Raw genomic sequence first — 23133 nt, 5'->3', positions numbered from 1 at the left:
GGACAGGCCTGTCAGAGTCCGCTCTCCCATATGGGGGGGATCAGATGATTATGGACCGCCTGTCTGTTTTCTTCCGATAGACGGCTGGAAAATAGGGTTTGCATCCGTCTGGATTTTGCGGATCGGATGTCAGCAGACATGTCACCGCTGACATCCGTCTCTCCATATAGCTGTATGGAACGACTGTTCAGATCTGCCTAAAAAACTGACAGGTGGATCATAACGGTCCGCACATGTGAAAGGGGCCTAATGATCAAAAGTTGTGCTGAACATCACTGTGGCCAATATTTAAAGCTAGCCATATATGGCTCAAATTTCAGTAGATTTCTGTTAAATCGGCTGATATTTGAGCTATGAGTGGCTCTGTTGGCACCATTTGGCTAGACCAACTTTAATTTGAAAATCAAATGGGATAGGCAGAAAATTCTCAGCCAGGCGGGGATTGCAGTAAATTAACCCCCCTAGCGGTAATCCCGAGTCTGGCTCGGGTTGGGATTTTACTGACAGGAGCGGTAACTCCGAGCCAGACTCGGGATCGCATCGCTGGATACAGGGAGGACACAGTGAGAGTTACTTACCTTGTCCCCTGGATCCAGCGATGTCCTCCACGTTGTGTGAGCTGTCCTCCGCTCGATTCACAGTGCCGAATGCCACCGAGCTCCGTTCCCTGCGGCGTTACGGTGGCAAATTCAAAAAAGTAAAAACACACAACACACAAAAATCTACAGATTGCAGTACCTTTGTCCCTAGTGGTCTGTGCAGTGCCCTGCATGCACTTTTATATTATAAATACAGTTTTTTTTTTTTTTTTGCCTGAAATTTGGAGATTGTCCATAGCAACCAAAAAGTGTCCCTTTTTCAGTGTTTTAGGATTACATTATTGAATATTTTTTATTATTCTTTATAATATAATAAACTTTATCATACCGGGGATGTCTGCTAGACTCTGGTTTGAACAGATTTAAGAGCGTTATTCCTAAGAATTACAGGACTACAATATAAAACGCCAAATTTCCATGCAAAATAGTTGTACTGCTTTCAGCACCTAAATCCAGACTGAATCATACCGCCAGGGAGGTTAAATGCAGTCGCGTTTCAGGTATTCTGGCAGCTGCTTCTCCAATAGAGAGTAGGGGAGATTCCTTCATCTATGCTATTTAGCAGGGATGGAGGAATCGATTGATGTCTCTGGGTTTAGCCCATGTAGTGTGTGCCATTTCCAAGGGAAATGAAATGGCTTAATACATTTATCCAAAAATGGCTACATGTGATTTTCCATGTATAGTGCATAAATCAGTTTCTAAATAAGTCAGTTGTAATTTGGATGCAGCTTCCCTGAATCCTTTCTACTGTGTGTTTTTTTTTTTTGCTCCCTGAAACCATATTAAAAAAGAAAAAACAGCACTGCAGAGCGATCAGAACTGGCAGTTGTGTTTTAGGACATCATGTGGTTGGCGGGCAGTTAATAGTATGCAATGGAATCTACACTCCTTGAGTAGCAATAGATTTGAAAAACTTGCTTCTGAGCTTTTTTTTTTAATGTGTTTTCAGCCTGCATTCACACATGAGTGTAGCATTTTCAAGCAGAAAATCGCGCGAATTTACAGCGATTTTGCTACGTTTTTTATACCGCGATTTGCCGCCATTTTGTGCAGGGCAAAAGGTCACCAATGTTAAAAGAAGGAAACCGCCGAAATCTGCTCAATTTCTGCGACAAAAAAGGGTCCGCAACTTGTTTGAGCTTCAGGCGACGTGGAGATGTGAACCATCTCCATTGAGAATAATAGATTTTTTTTCCCCTCTAGCGTTTTGTAGCTTCCGGCTTCAAGCTACAAAACGGTCAGGTGTGAATGGGGTCTAAGAAACATGTATAGTAAATGTCAGCTTCACCTCTAAGGCCTCTTTTACACGGTGGCCAGGGAATGGTAAAAAACAGTGGTTGCGCTGTATTTTTTCCTGACCCACAGATTTATACAGCATGTTGCATTCACATGGCAGTACGACCGCCAAATGCGTAGCCACCCAAGTAAATGGGGACGCATTGCAACCGCAAACTGTGTGTCCCAATGGGAAGATTTCACTTCCTGTCCTATAGCCAGAAGTGAGAGGAAATCCTTCCAATGTGAGTGAATCCCTTGTTTTCCCCAGGGTCACTAGAACTAGTGTCCTCATTGTAAGATTTCCCCTCTACCGCGGAACCTCGGATTGCGAGTAACGTGGTTTATAAGTGTTTCACAATACAGGCAATTTTTTTCTGACTCGCTTTACAAGTGTTTTCTCACAAGATGAGCAGGATTCAAGCTGTTAGGGTGTGCAGTACTGCATTTGGCCAGAGGTGTGGGGGCTCCGGTGACACTCGGAAACACTCTGGAACGGAGTGGACGGCGAGCGTCTCCGGTGCCCCCACTCCTGTGGCCACATGCGGTACTACATAGACGAGCAGTGGCTGTGGAACGGATTATTTGAGTTTCCATTATTTCCTATGGGGAAACCCGCTTTGATATACAAGTGTTTGGATTGCTGTATATTACGGTTTTAGGAACAACCCAAAATTTGGGATTTTCTTTTACTTTAACAATAAACATGACAATTTGGGTGCATTTCCCTAACAGGGACGCAGCTTATTAAAATTGTGTTTTATTCATACTTTTGCCTTTTATTGGCAAGTAAATGTTTAATATCCCTTGATCTGCCAGTTTCTGCACTTTTTATACGTAAAGGGAGCAAAGATGGGACTCCCGCCTATTAAAAATAGTAGCACTCACCGAATACATATCGGGAGATGTGATCAAAAATTTGACTACATCAACACAAAAAAATGGGCTAACATATAGGGGATATAGGGATTGGTGTTTTTTCTATGTACATTGCTTTTTTAGGCAAAATAAATAATTGTAGTTTAAGTCATGCAGGTGTGTGGATATCTATTTGTTTTTATTTTTTTGTGTTGATGTAGTTTCTGCACTTTCTAAAGTCTTCTTTAAAGCTCATCTTTTGAAAGTATTAAAAAAATATCTCTGCAGTAGGGCTCACCAACTGCAGGGATTAAATAAATGTTTTTGAATAGAGTACAATAAAAAAATGGCTTTAGCTACATTATTGCTCACTTGGCAGCTCCCGTTCAATTTTTTGCTCCGACACTTCAGGTTGTAGCAGGCCCTTGGTGTCCTCACTTACAATGCAGAACTGCTGGTCCCTCATGTAGGTGATGACATCACAGTGTGAATGCTGGCCCGAGCACTGAACAGGGGAGTGTTTGGGGGACTGGCCACTGGCTGAGCCTCTGGGAGTAAAGGATGAGTTAAAGTGGAACTTTAGTCAGAAAGGTAAATCCTACTAGATCACTTCAGGCTGGCTCCTTTTGCATGTATAGCTATGTAAAGCATTAAGGCCTGGTTCAAACCTGTGCATTTTCAGTTTTGCAGAAACGCACTACAGGCCATTTAACATGGTTTCCTATGGGTCATGTTCACATCTGTGCATTTTATGGAAAGGGCCAGGGACTTTTTCTGGTTTTTGGTTCCATAGACTTCAATAGATCCAAATCGTGTATTGAAAAAACACAAAATGCACCTGGAATATGCAAGCTGCATAGGTGTGAACCAGGCCTAAGAATACATGCCTATACTGTTTAAAATCCAGTAATATGCTGCTCTCACCCTGCTTTGCACATGCTCTGTTGCTCTCTGTAGGCACTGCTGAATTTGTAGAGGCCGATCTGCTGACAGCCTAGAGATTTACTGTTGCTCAGGGGCTCTGAGCGTCAGTAAAATGGCAGCCTCCAGCAAGAAGAAACAGGAACAATGCTGGAGGCAATTTACAGCACATCCTAATTTTGGTAGCATAAATATTAATGTGGAATGTATGTTCCTTGCTAAAGAACATCATTTTTTTATCAAGTTGTTATGGGTAAAATTCCACTTTAAGTAAATGCTCTTTTTTGCTTTTATCATATGAAAAAATAAGCATTTAACCATTGTAGGTTTTAAAGTAAAGATAAAGTAAAAATAAAGTAAAGCTATGTTTTAAATCTAGTCTGGTTGACATTCATGGCTCCCTCTACAGATACAGTGGAGGAGTGATGTAGCCACCCAGGGTCAAGAAGCATGTGTCTTACCTTTTTTTTTTTTTTTTTTTTTTTCTCCCCGCAAACAGGAGATGGGATGTACGTGTGTCCAATCTGCAGCATTACTCTCACCTCCATAGAGATGTACCAATCCCACATGCAAGGAAACAAGCATCAAACCAAGTAAGTAATTACACACCACCTATAGGAAATGCTTTAAGTAAAATATCTTTAAAGTGTTGTAAACCCTCCCCCATAACTTTGTCCCATGTAAATCAGCATAAAAAACTAATGAACACTGCTTGTAGATATCTCCTTACACGCTTAGTATTGTTGTAATCCTTTTTGTTCTTTAGAATTACATCACTGAGCATGCCCAGATCTCCCCTTATTTACGGCACACTCTCTATGTGCTTATCTATCTGTTATTGGGACTTCCTACGGCACACCACTGAAATCCCAGGAGGCTGCATAATCACTCAGTTTCCTCCTACACACCATGTGACATCACATGCTGTGTAAAGCAGGGCATGGGACAGCATTACTGCAGTCTTATCAGCTGAAGCTGATAGGACTCACACAGGCAAACATTAGAAAATCAGCACAAGTAAATACTATGAAATAAAACAAGTCCGCTATAAACAGGGAAGCAGGGTTGCCATAGAAACGTTGGATTGAGAAGGAGGCTTGGTTACAGTACAGTACAGGAAGTGCTCAATGTAAGGGCGGAAATACACTCCACTGTAGACTCAGAAAACAATACTTAAACAATATAAAATGTTTGAGGGTCTAACACCCTAGAGAATAAAATGGCGGTCATTGAAATACTTTTTTTACACCGTATTTGCGCAGCGGTCTTACAAGCGCACTTTTTTTGGGAAAAAATGCACTTTTTTAAATAAAAAAATAAGACAACAGTAAAATTAGCCCAATTTTTTTTTATATTGTGAAAGATAATGGTACGCCAAGTAAATTGATACCCAACATGTCACGCTTCAAAATTGCGCCCGCTCGTGGAATGGCGTCAAACTTTTAGCCTCAAAAATCTCCATAAGCGACATTTAAAAAATTCTACAGGTTGCATTTTTTGCGTTACAGAGGAGGTCTAGGGCTAGAATTATTGCTCTCGCTCTACCGATCGCGGCGATACCTTACATGTGTGGTTTGACCACCGTTTTCATATGCGGGCGCTACTCACGTATGCGCCCGCTTCTGTGCGCAAGCTCGTCGTGACGGGGTGTTTTTAAAAAAAAAATGTTTTCTTATTTATTTTAATTGATTTTTATTTTTACACTGTTTTAAAAAAAAAAAAAATGGATCACTTTTATTCCTATTACAAGGAATGTAAACATCCCTTGTAATAGAAAAAAGCATGACAGGTCCTCTTAAATATGAGATCTGGGGTCAAAAAGTCCTCAGATCTCATATTTGGACTAAAATGCACCAAAAAAAAAAAAAAGAAAATCTGACATTTAAAAAAAATATACCTTTAAGAGGTATGGGCGGAAGTGACGTTTTGGCTCCTATGGTATAGAGACGAGTGGGGGCCATCTTAGCCTCACTTGTCTCTATGCCCAGCTAGGAAGAGGACCCGATCGCCTCCGCCGCTACTGACGGCTCCGGTAAGCGGCGGAAGGTGCGGGAGGGTGGCGGGAGTGGGGGTGGCACCTCTCCTGCCGCCGATAGCGGTGATCTCGCGGTGAATCCGCCGCGGAGACCACCGTTATCGTACAGCCGACCGCCGCCTGAAGAGATGGATATCTCGGTTGTGGCAGCAGCTGCTGCCGTTACCGAGATATCCCTCTTCAAAAATAGGACGTACATCGTCGTGCGGCGGTCGGCAAGTGGTTAAGATGGCGCTGCGAAAAAAAATGTAGCTGGATAGCCACACAAAGTATTCAACTTTATTGCAAAAATATGATTAAAATCATGGCATCTAGGCTAATGTACAGACTAACTGCACAGCAGCACAGGTGGTGTTAAGGGGTTATTCAGACTAGTTGTCGTAATAACATCTGATTTGATTCTATAGCTTCCTGCACTCTTACTAATTATGGCCAGTTACAGACACACTGCCATTTCTGTGTTAAAGATAACAGTCCTTCATCCTCTACTGGATCAGCTGTTTTCTGGACCCCGTTTTCAATTTCATATAGTGTGCACAACCTTTAAAATAATATCGAACAATTAATAGACAAAGTTATACAACAGATAAAAGAAAAAGCTAAACATTTTATATATACACACAAACACACGCACTATATTGTCAAAAGTATTCGAACACCTGCCTTTACACGCACATGATGTGCACTGGTGCACAGTCATGTTGGAATATGAAGGGGCCATCCCCAGACGGTTCCCACAAGGTTAGGAGCATGAAATTGTGCAAAATGTCTTGGTATGCTGACTCATTCAGAGTTCCTTTCATTGGAACTAAGGGGCCAAGCCCAACCCTTGAAAAACAATCCCACACGATAATCCCCCCTCCACCGAATGATTTGGGCCATGGCACAAAGCAAGGTCCATAAAGACATGGATGAGCGAGTTTGGAGATGATGAACTTGAGCGGACTGCACCTAAACCCGAAGAACACCTTTGAAATTATATATATATATATATATATATATATATATATATATATATATATATATATGTGCTCATAAGTTTACATACCCCATATAGAATATATGATTTCTTGGCCATTTTTCAGAGAATATGAATGACACAAAAACTTTTTTATTTCACTCACGGTTAGTGTTTGGCTGAAGCCATTTATTATCAATCAACTGTGTTTACTCATTTTAAATCATAATGGCAACAGAAACTACCCTTAGGCTGGGTTCACACTGAAGCGATGCGGGAACGCCGCGAATCCGCGGCGGGTTCCCGCATCGCATGCCTCCCAGCAGCAGTTCACACTGCCCTATGCAAACTGCTGGGAGTGTCCGTGAAACGTTAATGACACCCCCATATCAGTTTGCATATCGCAGTGCGATCTGCAAACTTGGACAGGAATCGGATCGCATGGTGTGAACACCCATGCGATCCGATTCTGCTGCGGACCAAAAAAATTGTCCTGTCCGAGTTTGGGGCGGGTGCGATGCGAATTCAGCCATACTATGTGTATGGCTGAACTCGCATCGCACAGAAATCGGATGTGATTTGCACTGCAGTGCGGTGCGAATCACATCCGGTTCTCCTAGCCGCAGCAGTGTGAACCCAGCCTTAATGACCCTGATCAAAAGTTTACATTCCCCAGTTCTTAATACCGTTTATTGCTCCCTTTAAAGCGGGATTCCACCCTAAAGTGGAACCTCCGCTGATCGCATCCCTCCCCCCCTCTGGTGTCACAATTGACACCTTTCAGGGGGGAGGGGGGTGGAGATGCCTGTCGAAGACCGGTATTTTCACCCACTTCCGGGCATAGACTCCCGTGGGAGTCTACGCCATTTCCTGCCCTGCCGTGCTGTCTGCTGGGACACACACGGGTCCCAGTGACAGCACGGAGATTTCCTATTGCGCGGCGCGGCTCGCGCATGCGCAGTAGGGAACCGGGAAAGTGAAGCCGATTCGCTTCACTTCCTGATTCCCTCACCTAGAATGGTGGCGGCAGCAGCCGAGAGCCGATCGATCGGCATCGGCTGCCGGCATCTCTGGAACCCGGGACAGGTGAGTGTCCATTTATTAAGTCAGCAGCTGTAGTATTTATAGCTGCTGGCTTTTAATATTTTTTTTGGTGGAATCCCTCTTTTTAAGATCAATGACAGCTTGAAGTCTTTATTGGTATTTGTGGATGAGGCTGTTTATCTTCTCAGATGGTAAAGCTGCCCATTCTTCTTGGAAAAAAGCCTCCAGTTCCTGTAAATTCTTGGGCTGTCTTGCATGAACTGCACGTTTTGAGATCTCCCCAGAGTGGCTCAATGATATTGAGGTCAGGAGACTGAGATGGCCACTCCAGAACCTTCACTTTATTCTGCTGTAGCCAATGACAGGTCGACTTGGCCTTGTGTTTTGGATCATTGTCATGTTGCAATGTCCAAGTACCTTCTGGCACAAAGTCATTTGGAGTGATGAGACCAAAATTTAGCTTTTTGGCCACAACCATAAACACTACATTTGGAGAGGAGTCAACAAGGCCTATGATGAAAGGTACACCATTCCTACTGTGAAACATGGAGGTGGATCGCTGATGTTTTGGGGATGTGTGATCTACAAAGGCACAGGAAATTTGGTCAAAATTGATGGCAAGATGAATAATACTCTTTTAAAATGTATTTGAACTTTACCATTCCCCGCGTTACATGAAAGTTGAACTAATGTAATATAATTCTAATCGGCAGACTTTGTGGATTATAATGGGGCTAAAAATATGGTGGGTGCGCAAATTATGTAACCGATACAGTGGGAAAAATTACAATTATTTTCAATTTACTTTACTACAAAAAATTAAAAATAAAAAAGCAATAAAGATATATGTATCCAAACATGCTACCAAATTAAAGCCCTATCTGTCCATTTGGGAAAAAAAACAATCTGGTAGAATACAAAACCTAAAAGATTTTTTAGGCTTTTAAAGCAGACTGTTAGACTGGACAAGGCGGTTGTTTGCAGGCTGGTCGGGGAGTTGAGCTGGGAATCTTCTTTAGTTTTGTTTGACATGTGTCACCCTTCCATGTGTTCCTTGCTGTGAAGGTCAGGTCCCCTGTGTGGACAGTGGCCATTTGTACTAGTCAACAAAAGGACCTTGCAGCCCCTGCAAGTGCAGATTTGCAAGTTTAAAACAAAATAAATGGTTCTTGGTTACATATGACTCTAAATGATTCCCTGTTTACTAGAATGACAGTTATCCACCAGGTGGCAGGCCAGACTTGAATTATGGCATTTTACTTTCAGATTTAAATTTTCACTGCTACTTTTTTTTTTTTTTTCAGTTGTTATGGTAGCTTACATTAGCCTTTCTTCTAGGGTTGCCTAGTATTTGCATAAGTACTCCAATACCCAAAACCGATACCTTTTGCTGTGCAATTTAAGTCTATACAAAATGAATGACCTCAAATCGCTATGCAAAGAAATGCAGGTGATTTGAACAAGAATGCGATTTGATTGCTGTCCGACTTGCATGTGGTTTCCCGCACTGCTCCTGTGTGAACCCAGGCTTGTCATAGTGACCTCATTCCAGCGGTATCGGTACACGGTATCGGCGAGTAATTGACTAAAAGAATCGGTACTCGTACCCTCCTGTAAAAAAAAAAAAAAAACTAACGGTGCAACCCTACATTTTTCCAACCGCAACATGTTTGGTGTATGATTATTTTATGGAGTAGTATGTTATAAACTTACTTTGTAAATACAGTGGAATTATGTTATTATATGTCAGGGCTAAATAAAAACATATATGGTACATTTCTCCAATACATGCACAAGTCTCCATCTTTTGTCTTGTAAAAACACTGGTGTTGTCAGTCCTGCCCCAGATATAGCCTTCTGGACTACAGAACACCTACCTGTAGGGTTCTGTAGTCCAGCAGAAGAGAACTCAAGCAGAGCTGACATTAAAAAAAAAAAAAAAAAAAAAGAAGCAAAACCCCCCCTTTCAACGTTTTTAAAAAAGGTGGGCACACAGAATCATTAGTCATCTGCTTTTGCTGATCATGTTCTATATGTTGATCATGGAAACCGGTAGCAAGGTAGAAACTGCTCCACTTCCGTGCCCCATTAGGGCTACAGGAAAGCTCTGGTGGCATGATAATCTGGAGCGGTTTATTTACTTTGGGATAAAAGTATATGAGAGAATTGGATGCTGGCATTGGTTTCCTAAGACATTTTGTGCCAAATTTTGCGTAACAAAATCATTAGCTTACTGCTCAGGTTTAAGATTTAGAAGACATCTAAACATTAGATTTGTGAATAAAATCCTGAATTTATACTATATACGGGAATAACATTTTTATATTTTGCGTTAGTTAACCGAATAAGCCAAAAAGAATGTGATTGTTTTATAATAAGGTTCCAATGTTTAACTCAAAGTCCTATTACATGCCCTCCAAGTACGAACCGTCATACTAGTAGTTGTTCTTCATAGGTAAACTTATCCAAATACTGGAAATAAGGATATTTTAAGATAAATAGCCAAAAACGTATTCCTCCACATTTGAGTCTCTCGTGTAAGGAAAATCTTTATTAATTATCAGATGTCTAAACCAGCCCTCAATTTCCACTCGCCTGCTCGCATTTGGCAAGTGGCTGCTTTGGAGAAGGTAGGGAGAGCACTGCTGGCACCTGGGTTTGAATGGAAGTCGTTCTCCCAGCGATCGGCCATGAACGTGGAAGAGAGAAGTGAGGAAGAGGAGAGCCGGCCAGATCACACAGAGCGGAGATCTCTAACTGTGACACAGCGTGGATTTGTATTGTCCAGCAGTTGCAGTCAAATTAAGTCCTGCCCCCTGGACCGGCTCCTATGATAGACAGCACACTGTTGCAATGCCGGGACGTGTGACATCTATCATAGTATGCGGGAACTTCGTTTGGCTGCGGCCGACGGGCAATTGAAATTACAGCTGTGTCATAGCGGGAAATCCCCGCTCTGTGTGATCCAACCGGCTCTCCTCTCTCTGATCTCCATGCGCTGGTGAGACTGAGCTGATGGGCACTAGTGAGGCTGCATTGATGGACACTGATGAGCAGTGTGGATAAAAATCAATGATTTTTTTCATTTATTTTTTTTAAATCTGATTTCAGCACTGACGCACTTTGACAAATGCACGGTCATACAACACTGTACCCAAATGACACTTTTATCATTTTTTTCACACAAATAGAGCTTTCTTTTGGTGGTATTTGATCACTGCTGGGATTTTTATTTTTTGTTAAACAAACAAAAAAAATTGAAAATTTTGAGAGAGAAAAAAAATCACGTTTTGTTATAAAATTTTGCAAACTAATAATTTTTCTTGTTCGTTGATATGCGTTGATGAGGTTGCACTGGTGGCCACTGATAGGCTGCACTGATGGGCAGCACTATTGATGGGTGGCACTGCTAGGTGGCGCTGATGGGCACTGGTAGGCAGCAGTTTTGTGCACTGGTGGATGGCACAGGTGGGCACAGATGAGCTGGTGGGAGCTCTCCTTGATCGGGACTGATGTCACACTGAGAGCCGCCGGTAATCGCCTTTTTTTTTATCTGCTTGCGCTATCCGCTTCCGGCGAAGTAGGACCGCGCAGTAGCCGTCATTCGGCTATAGCACGGATCTGAAGAAGTTTTAAATCAGATTTTTTTTTTTTATCAAATTTATTTTAATAAAATACCTTTTTGGAGTAAAAATCTATCTAATGATAGTTTTCTATTTAAGATGCATTAATAATTTAGTTTATTCAGCATGAAATGGAACTTAGTTATGAAGCATGAGGCTGTATATTCTGCAATATTTACATTTTTTGGTAAACTTATTCAATGAATCCAAGCTCTGCAAGCTGAGATGACATGCGCTGCATTGATGCATTCACACAATTTCACAGTAATCATGAGATAAAACAAAGTTCAGGAATATTTCTTTATCCCATTGTTTTGTAAATCTATGTACACTACAAACTGTATGATTAAATATATTCTGATATTGATGTTTTACTAACCTGACAGCTTATTATTCTAAATAGGAAACCTTCACTTTGTTTGCAAATATTAAAGATTCTAACTACCAGCAAGAATAAATCCTTACATTTAAAGAGCGCCTGTCATTTCAGATCCATCATGGCAGCGCCTGTTGGGCATCCACTCACCTGCTGCCACCACGTCCCTCACCTTGTTGTGTCACTGCCACATCACCAGTCCTCTCATTAAAGTGAATGGGACTGTCGGTGAGTCCACAGCGGGTCAGAGGAGGAGCCGATGTGGGACAGAGATGACAGTTGCTCTTTAAAAATGATGATTTAAATCAAGTCTTTTTACTAGTGATCAGTAGCGGCTGTTTTTTTTTTGGGGGGGGGGCGGCAAACAACCACCCCCCCCAGGTGGCTGGCAGCACCTAAAGCGGAGTTCCACCCTAGATTGGAACTTCCATTTATACGCTTCCTCTCCCTTCCGGTGCCAATGTTTTTGACTAATCCCCTTCCGGAGACGGAGGTGAGGCCCGATTTCACAGAATTTTGGCCCCCATCCTCCTTCCCCTGCCACCGGTCCAATTGGAAAGCACAGCACGCCTCACTCATGAGCAATAAGGAACCGGCTGTAAAGCCAAAAGGCTTCACTGCCAGGTTCCATTACCAGGAATGGTGGCGGCAGCATCCGTAGTCTATCTGAAGATCGACTGGGGTGCCAAAATCGCGGGCTTCCTGGAAAGGTAAGTGCCCTAATATTAAAAGTCAGCAGCTACAATTTTTATAGCTGCTGACTTTAAAAAATGTTTTTACCCAGGCTGGACCTCCTCTTTAACCACCCCTCGTGACACTGATGGATGGCACGGATAGGCAACACTGATTGGCATTGATGGGGTTACACTGATAATCAGGATACCAATGATAAATGTCCTGATTCTCAGTGTAAACAGTGCAGACAGGCTTGCCGGTGATGGGTACTAAAGTTGTTAATATTTATTTTTACAACTTAATTCTGCATAAAACATTTAACAGTGTAATTTCATGAGATCATTTATAAGGGAGTGTTGAGGGGCAGAATTAGGGGCAGGGTAGGGGTTGGATGGGGCAACTGGTGGCGTAACTCTTAAGACCTGGCTTGTAGCTTAGGACTTGAAATTTTGAGCCCTGGTCTAAACACCTGTGTCATTTTAGTATTCAATCTTTGCATTGTAAAGGTGTGTGCAAGCACCAAGCTCGGTGCTATCAGTCTTGGCTTGTTTTTGAAGGTGCAGACTCAAGGGTTGTCAGTCATTAGAACTTTGTGGATCACAGACTTGGGGGAAAAAAAAGCTTGTGCTTTGCAGGTGTCCTGACACCCTAATTCCGACATAATTGTAGCATAGAATGCTCCCTGAGTAGAATTCCTTTCTCCAGGAAACCCAAGGCTTCAGCATAGAGGATACAATATATTGTATGGACATTTGTTAAAAAAAAAAACATTGTTTAGATCTTTTTTTTCAACCAGGGTGCCATGGCATCCTTGGTTGCTTTCTGGATTCTTCAAGAGTGCCTTGGCAAAATGCCTGAAAATTGCTCAAAAATTTTCAACAAGCCAGCAAATTGATCAAACCTACCTTTTTGTTAGTGAAAGCCACAGATTTTTATTGTGCAGCATTACAACCTTGGGCACAATGCAGGTCAGCCACTAGCATTCTAACAATCAATAACAAACATAGGTTGAGGAGAAGGACATTGGGTACCTGCACAACATGTTTGTTTTCCCAGTACTGGGGTAACATTAGCAAAAAGAGGGAAAGAAACGGAGGGAGAAGAGAAATGCTAGTCAGGTGGAGGAATGTGGCCCCCGTTTTTGATTGTTGCTGAAATATGTCAAACTACTTAGTTTAGTCTTACGTTTTAGTATGTGGTACCTCAAGATTTGTAATTTTAACGGGTGCCTCGACTGATTAAAAAAAAGTTGCTAAACACTGGTTTAAACAATGCTAAGATGATTATTATAATAAAAAAATGCTCTTGTCCTATTTTTCTTAGAGAAAACATGGTGGCTAATTTAATGAAGACAACCAAGAAGAATTACGATTCCTTTGAGAATGAATTAGAAGATTATATAAAAGTCCAAAAGGCTCGAGGTCTGGCACCAAAAACTCAGTTTAGACCAGAAAGAGATCAACAAGATAGTGCTGAGGAAACAGAACCTTTACCAACTCATCCACCCCCCAATCCTGCTGCTTACAAATACCTTGGTCATAAGGCCAGACCGTACCGACACTTTAATCCTCACCCTGCCAGTGATCCTAGAATGGCTAACTGGGAACTGGCTTACTGGCCACCAAAACCGCCAAGGATGCCCATGAAAACAGCCCCACTCAGAAAACCTCCTCCTCCCTCCAGCCCCGAATCCAGTGACTACTCTTCCTCCGATGACAGCAGCGACTCCCACAAAAAAGAGAAGCACCATAAAGGGGATCACCGAAGCAAAGAGCGGAAACACCACAGCAAATCAAAGCGAGAAAATGGAAGCAGCGAGAGAAAGAAACGAAAAATTGAGGAAACTGAGTCGGGCAAAGAAGACAGCGAAAAAGAAAAGAAAACAGAGGCTTCTGGAGACAAATTAAAACACAAAAAAGAAAAGAAAGATAAGCTCTCTACTGATAAAGAGAGTAAAAAACACAAAAAGCCCAAAAAAGCAGAGGACCAACGAACAGAGGAGGAGATGTTATGGGACGAATCCATCTTGGGTTTCTGAACACCTCTAGAGTAATTACTATATTAAAAAGATATGTTAAATATCCTTCAGAGAATCATAGGTTGAGAAACTTGGGAGCGGACGACTTTATTATACAATCTTACGCTTCTCTGAATATGAATAAGGTCAGCAAGAGAAAGTAGTCCACCGTCTGACATATATGGCAGGTTTTTGTCTCACCTAGAATGCCGTCTAATTTATTTTACTTTTTTTAACTTTTCTTTTTTTTTTTTTTCTTCTCAGCCAACTGATTGTTTTTCTTTTACACTTTATACTTAAGTTAGGCTCCAAAGTCTCTCAGCTGCTATACAGAGAATTTATAAATTTGTGATGTTCTTATGAGTAAGTTAGCGACTTTTTCTATCAGTAAAAAGAGCCATCTAGAAATTTTTTGTGTTTTATTTTTTTATTGGTATAGCTGGTAGTATTTAAGCTGGCCATACGTTATACAGTTTTCTTATTCAATTTCCTTAAGATTTACCTTCAACTATGTAGTGCAAGGGCCTGCATAATTTTACACAAATATCAAAAGTGTTTAGGTGTGATGCCATATGGTTTTGGTAAGTCTAAAGTAAAATTGTACAATGTATGGCCAGCCTTAATCACATTGAACTTTACTTGTTCTGAAATGTTGAAGACATTTTACTACTCCTGTTAGTCTACTCCGCTCTAATGAGTGCTGGGAACATACCCCAGCGTTAATAGCTACACAGGTAATCCAGTCACCTTAAAAAGGAAGTAAACTTCCTCTTCTAACGTTTACCTATAGGTAAGCCTATAATGAGGCTTACCTATAGGTAGTGTAAATATCTCCTAAACTTGCACCGTTTAAGAGATATTTACATTACATGCAGCCAGTGACATCACTGGGGCATGCGCTCTGAAGGAACGGTCACGGGTGCTGTTCTTTCCAAGCCCTGTACCATGAGCTGATGTGCGCATGCGTGGCAGTGACGCCATCGCGGCTCCCGCCAATCATAGAGCAGGAGCCCCCAAACCCGGAAGCCAGATGGGTGAAAATGGAAGTGGCTACATCGCTGACATTGCGGTGCTGGAACAGCTTCAGTTTAAGGTAAGTTTCACATAACGTGCTAATATGCAATGCCTGTGATCCAATCATATTTTAAATGAGACAATACCCAAACTTAACAGCGAATCCCATTAAAATTCATAGAGGGCAAATCTTTATACAAAATTCTGGCTGATTTCAAGGATAATAGAATAGATGAGTTGCCAAAATCATGGGGAGCTGGACTCTGCCAAAGGGGACATTTATCAAAGCAAAATAATTATTTTGTAAATACTGTACGGCGGGGGGGTCCTCTTAAATCCAGTTTCGATTGAACCATGGAGAGAACACCAATCCTTTTCGTTACATACTTGGGTGACACCTTCAAGCTCTTTGTGGTGTTAATGCACAGTACGATTTTCAAAGAGTGTTCCTCTTTCGTATTCTGTTATCACATTCTTTGTGTAGTTGATTGTAGTCTGGCTTACAACAGCAGCACACCTATCTGATATTAATTTCAACTTGAGGGGAAAAAAAAGTTTTCATCTTAATCTTACAGGACACAACACAGGCAAAAGTATTCGTAGACCCTGGTTTATAGACTCGGACTCATACCTTCAGATCATTGGACAAAGCTTTTGAGGACACGTTCCCTGGGTGCTTTCTCAATAAATGTTATTGTTTTATCTTCGGATTGTTCAACTTTTCAGTCATCTTCACTGTCTCCTAATACAACAATTGAAGTAGTGCACCCAGATCGGCACAACCTTGGTAAAACCTTGGGAGCTTCACACAACCCCATGCCATAAGTACGGCCTGTAATGCTGCTTCAGGCACTGCATACTGCACAGGCACTCGCCTTGTGACAGTGCATTGTAGTAAGGTGCGGGGTCCAGGGCTCTGGTCAACCCTTTGGGAATTGGACCCTAAAGACCCCTTTGAGGGTATGCCCATCAACACAGATGAAGCCAAGACTATACAGTCCAGTGTCATGAACAGGTAAGAGGGTTGTCCTGAATCTCTGACCATTACTGTAAAAGTCGAACTATGTTTGGCATATATTCAGTTTACATTGTAAACTTTTTAAATTTGATGCCAAGACTCAACCCTTTGAAGCTCAGTTTTAGGTGGCTTATCAGGTGTTACATGCCACCACAGGTTGCACACTTTACCACCATTTCTACCTAGAGCACTTGCTGTATAAGGTACTCGGGTGCTTCCTCCTGCCCTTTACCGTGGGGAATTGTTACACCACAGTCTACACCTGAATTGCTGTGTACTTGTTTCAGACACGTTTACTCTATTTTGAGTACCCCATTGCGGAATACCCTCACCCGTGTCTATGGTGGAAACCAGGCAGAAGGGGGTTCAGCTAAATCTCGTGAACATTATCTCTGCTGAAGGCCCACACAACACTCAGCCTCGATGATGATGCTTCCCTTGCCCCGGAGCACGACCCAATTTTTAACACCGGTCTTTGCATCTGATTTTAGCTCTATTTTTTTAGGCACACCACAAGCAGCCTACCTGACTGAGGCAGAAAATTCTGCTTTTAAGTCACAATTCCTTGGATAACGGTTTTAATACAGCCTCTCTTTGTCCAGGGCTACAAATTGCCACGTCCCTTCCCCAGCGCCCCTGTCTCTACCTGAGTCGGATCCCGATATGCCTGAGCTAAATGAGGCAGACACAGAAGTAAATAAGAAGGCTGTGAAAGGTTCCCCCTGCACTCTTATGCCGCGTACACACGGGCGGATTGTATGGCGTACTTAGTTTGTCATACAATCCGACGGACAGTCCGTCGTACTTTCGACTGAACGGACTTGACCACACACGGATGCACAAACAGTCCGTTGAAAGCTTGCGCGATGACGTGTACAGCACGTACAACGGGACTAGAAATAGGAAGTCCAATACACAGCAAAGCACCCTTCCGCCGTGTAAATCCTTTCTGGGCATGCGCCATTCTTAGTCCGTCGAACTAGCATACTGACGAGCGGATTGTCCGCTGAAACCAAAGTACGACGGACAGAATTTCGAAAAATCCGAAATTCTTAGTACGCCAGACTGCACGCTGAAAAAGTCCGCTGAAGCCCACACACGATCGGACTGTCCGCTGAAATGTGTTTCGACGGACTAAGTACGCCATACAGTCCGCCCGTGTGTACGCGGCATTAGTCTTGAAACCGGAGCTTCATGCAGCATGCTTGCTAATGTGGATAAGCTCACTGCTGCAGTGTGCAAAAGCTTTGGCATTGTGGTTGTTAATTCTCCTCTTTTGCTAGAATGTCATGAGACAAATTTTCAGAAATACTCTAATCTCCATTCTCATGCACAGAATCTTGTGGCTCGCAGCCTGGCCAGCTGCCTGCAAAAAGCACCTCCACATGTATCCCCTTTCAAGGCAGATGATGTCTTTGGGGAGTCACTTGATCAAATCCATCAAGAATTCAAAAAAGGTAAGGCTTAACTTCTACAGAAGGAGATTCCAAACTTCCCTCCTCCCCCCCCCCCCCCCCCCACCTCAGGAATCTCTGCCTCCTCAAAATGCGGAGCACCTAACCGCTTTACCCAGGCTTCAAATTCTACCCCCTTACCACTTTCTTCTGTCAAGCCAGCCAAAAAATGCCCAAGGACAGTCAGATTTGCAGAATGCCTTGAACCCTCTCTTGTCCCGGGAGTAGATGTGCCAGTGCCTTGACCAGACTAGTTCAAAGGTTCTATTCAAACCTGTTAACGGTACCAAAGCCCAACTAAGAGTATTTGCGCTACTCTGGATTTAAAATCCCTCAACAAATACCTTCATATTCCAAAATGTCATATGGAATCTGCAGAAATGGTAATTGGCTCCTGAGTCCGATACTACCTGACATCTGTGGACATCCAAGATACCTATCTGCATTATCCTATTTATCCACATTTTTGTTTGTGCTTTTTATCTAGAAGATCTTATCCTAAAGGACACCACCCCCTTCCAGCCATCTGCAAATGTCCACAGGACAATTCAGATGCTCCAGGCCTTTGGTTAATTTCCAAAAATGTGTTCTCCAGGCATTTCTTCAGTTGGAATGCTTATGCTCGATTTGAGACCAACCCAGAATGAGATTCTCCATGAGAGTTCTAGACCTCTTGGTAGCTTCACATCTTGTCCGACTGTACCAAATATCCTCCTTAGCTCAACCTATCCGTGCCTCCTGTCCAACCAAGCAAAAGGGGTGCCCTAACTTGGTGCGTCTCCAGGCCAGCCTTAAAGTGGTTAAAAAGACTATAATTTGTATTTTTTTACTTTAATGTGTTCTCTGTATTAAGGTGATAAACCTTTTCATGTACAGAGTTCTATAAATGAACTACAAGTAAAACACATCCTTTACGGCAGACGGCTTCTAGTTCTCAAACTGTCATGTCACTGGTGAGCGCTCTAGTAGTCCACTGATTCTTCCTGTCATTCAGTAACCACCTGCCCATAAGTACTGGCAGACAGCTACACGGACAGTCTGCCAGGAGCCTTGCATTGCACCTGCAATCTGCTGATCGGGAGTGCAATGCTTTACAGGCACCTAAAAAAAAAAAATACACATACAGCCCGGCTGGGGATTGAATCTGCATCCGTGCCACCATAGGAAGCAGCTTCCTATGTTGGTAGACAGCAAAGAGGAGGAGCCCAGAGCACCGGCAGGAGACACAAGAGTTAGGTTTGGGGCTACATTGTGTAAAACCATTGTACAGAGCAGGTAAGTATAACATGTTTAAGTTATTGTACAGTTTTTTTTTTGTTTGTTTTTTTAACCGTAAGGAAATCTCTTATTCAAAAGCAAAAATAGATGCCAGTAATTTAGGCTAAAGATAAAGTTTCAGTCCCTTACGGTCCAAGGAACATAGTCCTATGTGGAAGCCAAGCTTCCCATCAACAGCCTATAGCTCAAAGTAATACAGATAACGCTGCAACGCTGGACCCTCCTGCAAGGGAAACCAATCTGGGTGCCGTCGGACAATGCCATGGCTGTGGCCTACACAAGCCACCAAGCGGGGCACCAGTAGTGGTGCAGCCTTCTGGAAGCAAGCCAGATAATCTCATGGATGGAAAGTGCTTCAATAATAAAATCTTATGAAACCCCACCACCACTGCTCCCACGGGTCTATGCTCACCTTCAAAAAAGAATAAAACACTTAAAACGTTTATCTCAAAGCACCGAGACCTGTCAATCCTTCCATTTACATGAAACGAAGGGAGAGCAGCAGCAGCGGCCGGTCCGTTGCCGTGATATCTTTGACAGTGTCTGCACCATAGTGATGAGATCTGTAAGCTGTTCCTGTACCTGGTCTTTGTTTGACAAGTGAAATCATTTGCTTTTAATACAAGTGCATCTTTATGAAGTTTTAATACATGATTTTACATCTCCAGAGAGCACTATGGAGCTCTTTTTTTTTTTTTTTTGAGCTTGATTTGTGATTTCCCAGTGGAGATATCACAGTTGAATTTCGTTGCCATTCTTGCATTGACCTTGCCCCAGCCTTAAAGGGGACCATGCATGTATGACCTTTTGATATTGAAAGGTCCAACCATGAAGTTGAATGTAGACCTACGAGAGCGGTGGTGGTGGTGTTTTGATGTTTGCTGTGCATTGCTTGCTACGAAACTGAGGACACTCAGAGTGGGATAGGGTGATAGGGAAGTTGCGCAGGGGCGTGTCCTCAAAATCTTTGCCAGTGTCCAATCACCTGAATGTATAAGCCTATAAATCAGGATCTATGAATACTTTGCCTGTGTCCTGTACTGTACTCCAAGATATGGAATTTACAGGCAAGTCAAAACTCCCCCTTTTTTGGTAGTTTTGGCTGTAACACCTTACTTTTTGTATATGTATTTATTAGTTTATGAAGTAGTGTAAGGCTTAAATCAACAGGTGAAAGTAGGCGCCACAACAAATCTGAAAGCTATAGGAATTTTAAGCCCTGTTCAACCAGAACACAGTGGGGGACACCCACCCTTCCATTCGTGAAATGCACAGCAGTTGTGATCTGCAGCGAGTGTCAATGTTAACATTACGATACCTCAAACGCAGGTCGCAAACCCAGTGCAGCGTGTTTCCTAAAGTAGTACATGCACTACCTTTTGGTGAATGGTCTCAAATCACACTGCACCGAACCGCATGTGAATCACACAGGAACATGCAACGCATTCCTGTTTGATTCCTAGTGTGAACCAGCCCTTATTCTTAAAATAAATTTTAAAGCAGTATTAAATCAAGAAACAAAATGTATGATATTGCAACTAACCAATTCTTAGGTGTGGGGGTTGCATTAGTTTCCTTTTGTTTGTTTTGTTTCCCCCCCCCCCTTTTATTTTCACCTGGTAAACCAGCTGTGGTAGAGCTCTAGGTTATCCCATTCTCTGATTATTTCTTGTGTAAATTACCTCCGAAAATTTTGAAGGCATCCTGCTATTTTACCAATATATAAATCCTGTGAGCTACTCTAGAGCAACCTGAGACGGCAATAAAGTAACCTGAGGTTACAACCTACCATCAAGTATGGTATAACAATTCCTGTGAAACAAAGTGCAAATTCACATCTGCTAAGCATTGATCACAATCCTGTAATCTGTGAAAACATATATATATATATATATATATATATATATATAACCAAAAAAATGCAGCGCTGTGTGATACTGAACCTTACAAATGCATAAATAGTGCCATAAACCATGAAAATCAATATTGCTAAAAAATGTAACTATGAATATAAAAAAAATTGTAAAAAATGTAGTATTATTCCTTAATATCAAGTGTCCAAAAAAGAGCATTTTTTTTTCTAATTTACATCAATCCACAGAGACAAAAGTGTAAATTGGGGTATTATACGTATTAATGTCCAAAGGGTGACTCTAGTGATGATGATCCTGATCAGAAGAGGATGACTTTGCAAATGTGACACCCCCCCCCCCCCTGTGAATGCGCTCACCTCCAACAGTGTGACCGCACACAAGTTTGGTCCACGTAAGCAGTTGAACCACTCCTGAGCTCTAAGTGAATCCCACAGGAAAATCCAGAAATTGTCATATTTTAGGTGCTTCCAGCACAGCAAACTATAAGGCCCCTTTCACACTGGGGCGTTTTTCAGGCGCCTTAGCGTTAAAAAAAAAAAAAAAAAAACGCCTCAATGAATCCTCATCGGCAATCCCAATGTGAAAACCCGAGTGCTTTCACACCGAGACCCCTTTCACTCTGGGGTGTTTTTCAGGCGCTTTAACGTTAACAAAAAGTGCCTGAAAGAAGCCTCATCTGCAATCCCAATGTGAAAGCCCGAGTGCTTTCACACTGAGGCGCTGCGATGGCAGCGCATCAAAAAAAAGTCCCGCAAGCAGCTTCTTTGCAGCGCTTTTGGAGCAGTGAATACACCGCTCCTAAAGCGCCCCTTCCCATTGAAATCAATGGGAAGCGCCTGCAAAGCACTTTTGGCAGCAGCGCTTTTAGCCCTTTATTTGGCCACTAGCAGGGGTTAAAAGCGCCCCGCTAGCGCTCGAAAAACGCTGGTAAAGCACCACTAGTTTAAGCAGTACTTTAGCAGCGTTTTTTGGGCGCTGGCAGTGTGAAAGGGCTCTTAAAGCACTTGGGCTTTCACATTTGGATTGCAGATGAGGCTTCTTTCAAGCGCTTTACAGGTGCTTTTTTAACACTAAAGCGTCCCAGTGTGAAAGGGGTCTAAAAACATTAAGCATAGGATTCCTCTCCAAACTTCTATATGTCAGCAGCTTGTACAAACAAGCATGTATCCAAGCTCCTCCACCGCCCTGGCCCCTCCCCCGCATGTGACGACACAGGGCTAATCGCATGTCTTCCTCGGGGGGAAGTCACCCTCTTCTGATCAGGATTATCATCACTAGAGTCACCTTTTGGACATTAACATGTATAATACCCCAATTTACACTTTTGTCTCTGTGGATTGATGTAAATTGGGAGAAAAAAACAATTTTTTTTGGACACTCGATATTAAGGAATAATACTACATTTTTTAAACTGTGCGCTTGCCTGTTGCACAGAATTTTTTTTTTTTTTTTATATTCTTAGTTACATTTTTTTTTTTTTAGCAATATTGATTTTCATTGTGGCGCTATTTATGCGTTTGTTCGGTATAGCACAGCGCTGCATTTTTTTGTTTTGTATCCTGGTATGTTACCTTTGTATGTTGTGGCCAATGTTATAGTGCTTCTCAGAACTGTGTGTTCTGAGTCCATTAGTTAAAGCGGTGTTTCTCAACTCCTGTCCTCAAGGCGCCCCAACAAGTCAGGCTTTCCATTATATTGCACAGGTGTTTTCACCACTTTCACTGCCTTAGTAATTACCTCAGCTGTTTCATCTGAGGGAATTCCTCAAAACATGACCTGTTGGGACACCTTGAAGACTGGAGTTGAGAAACACTGAGTTAAAGGATACAGTACATAATACAGAATTTTGAATCCCCACATTAGTTGCTTGCAGCCTATTTGTTAAATACTCTACCCCCCCCCCCCTTATTTTTTCCTCTATTTTGAATGGAGTCTGTTACTATTTGAATCTTGTACCTTTTGTTATGTCATGTTCATGTTCATCTCTCTCAAAACCTCTATTCCAGAGAGACTTCTCGACCTGCAAGGTTGATAAACATTAGTTCCTGCTGTTTTCTTCCATTCTCTAGAGCACGGGTGGGGTGCTCAACCTGTGGCCCTCCAGCTGTTGC

At 42.3% G+C, this 23133-nt stretch overlaps 1 protein-coding gene across 1 annotated transcript in view; it reads left to right on the top strand.

Moving 5' to 3' along the window:
- Positions 1 to 14792, top strand: part of KRCC1 (lysine rich coiled-coil 1) — an 81984-nt gene extending 67192 nt beyond the window's left edge. Inside the window, exons 7-8 of the mRNA XM_077477986.1 lie at positions 4156 to 4249; positions 13691 to 14792. Coding sequence (XP_077334112.1) covers positions 4156 to 4249; positions 13691 to 14405 — 809 coding nt within the window. The 3' untranslated portion in view covers positions 14406 to 14792. The remainder of the gene's footprint in view (positions 1 to 4155; positions 4250 to 13690) is intronic.
- Positions 14793 to 23133: the final 8341 nt, after the last annotated feature.

Source organism: Lithobates pipiens, unplaced genomic scaffold (genome assembly GCF_037356315.1).
Source record: "Lithobates pipiens isolate NorthernLeopardFrog02 unplaced genomic scaffold, aLitPip1_a1.2 Scaffold_13, whole genome shotgun sequence".
Lineage (NCBI taxonomy): Eukaryota > Metazoa > Chordata > Amphibia > Anura > Ranidae > Lithobates > Lithobates pipiens.
The sequence above is the reverse complement of the archived record's forward strand: the minus strand, read 5'-3'. Positions and strand labels throughout refer to the sequence as shown.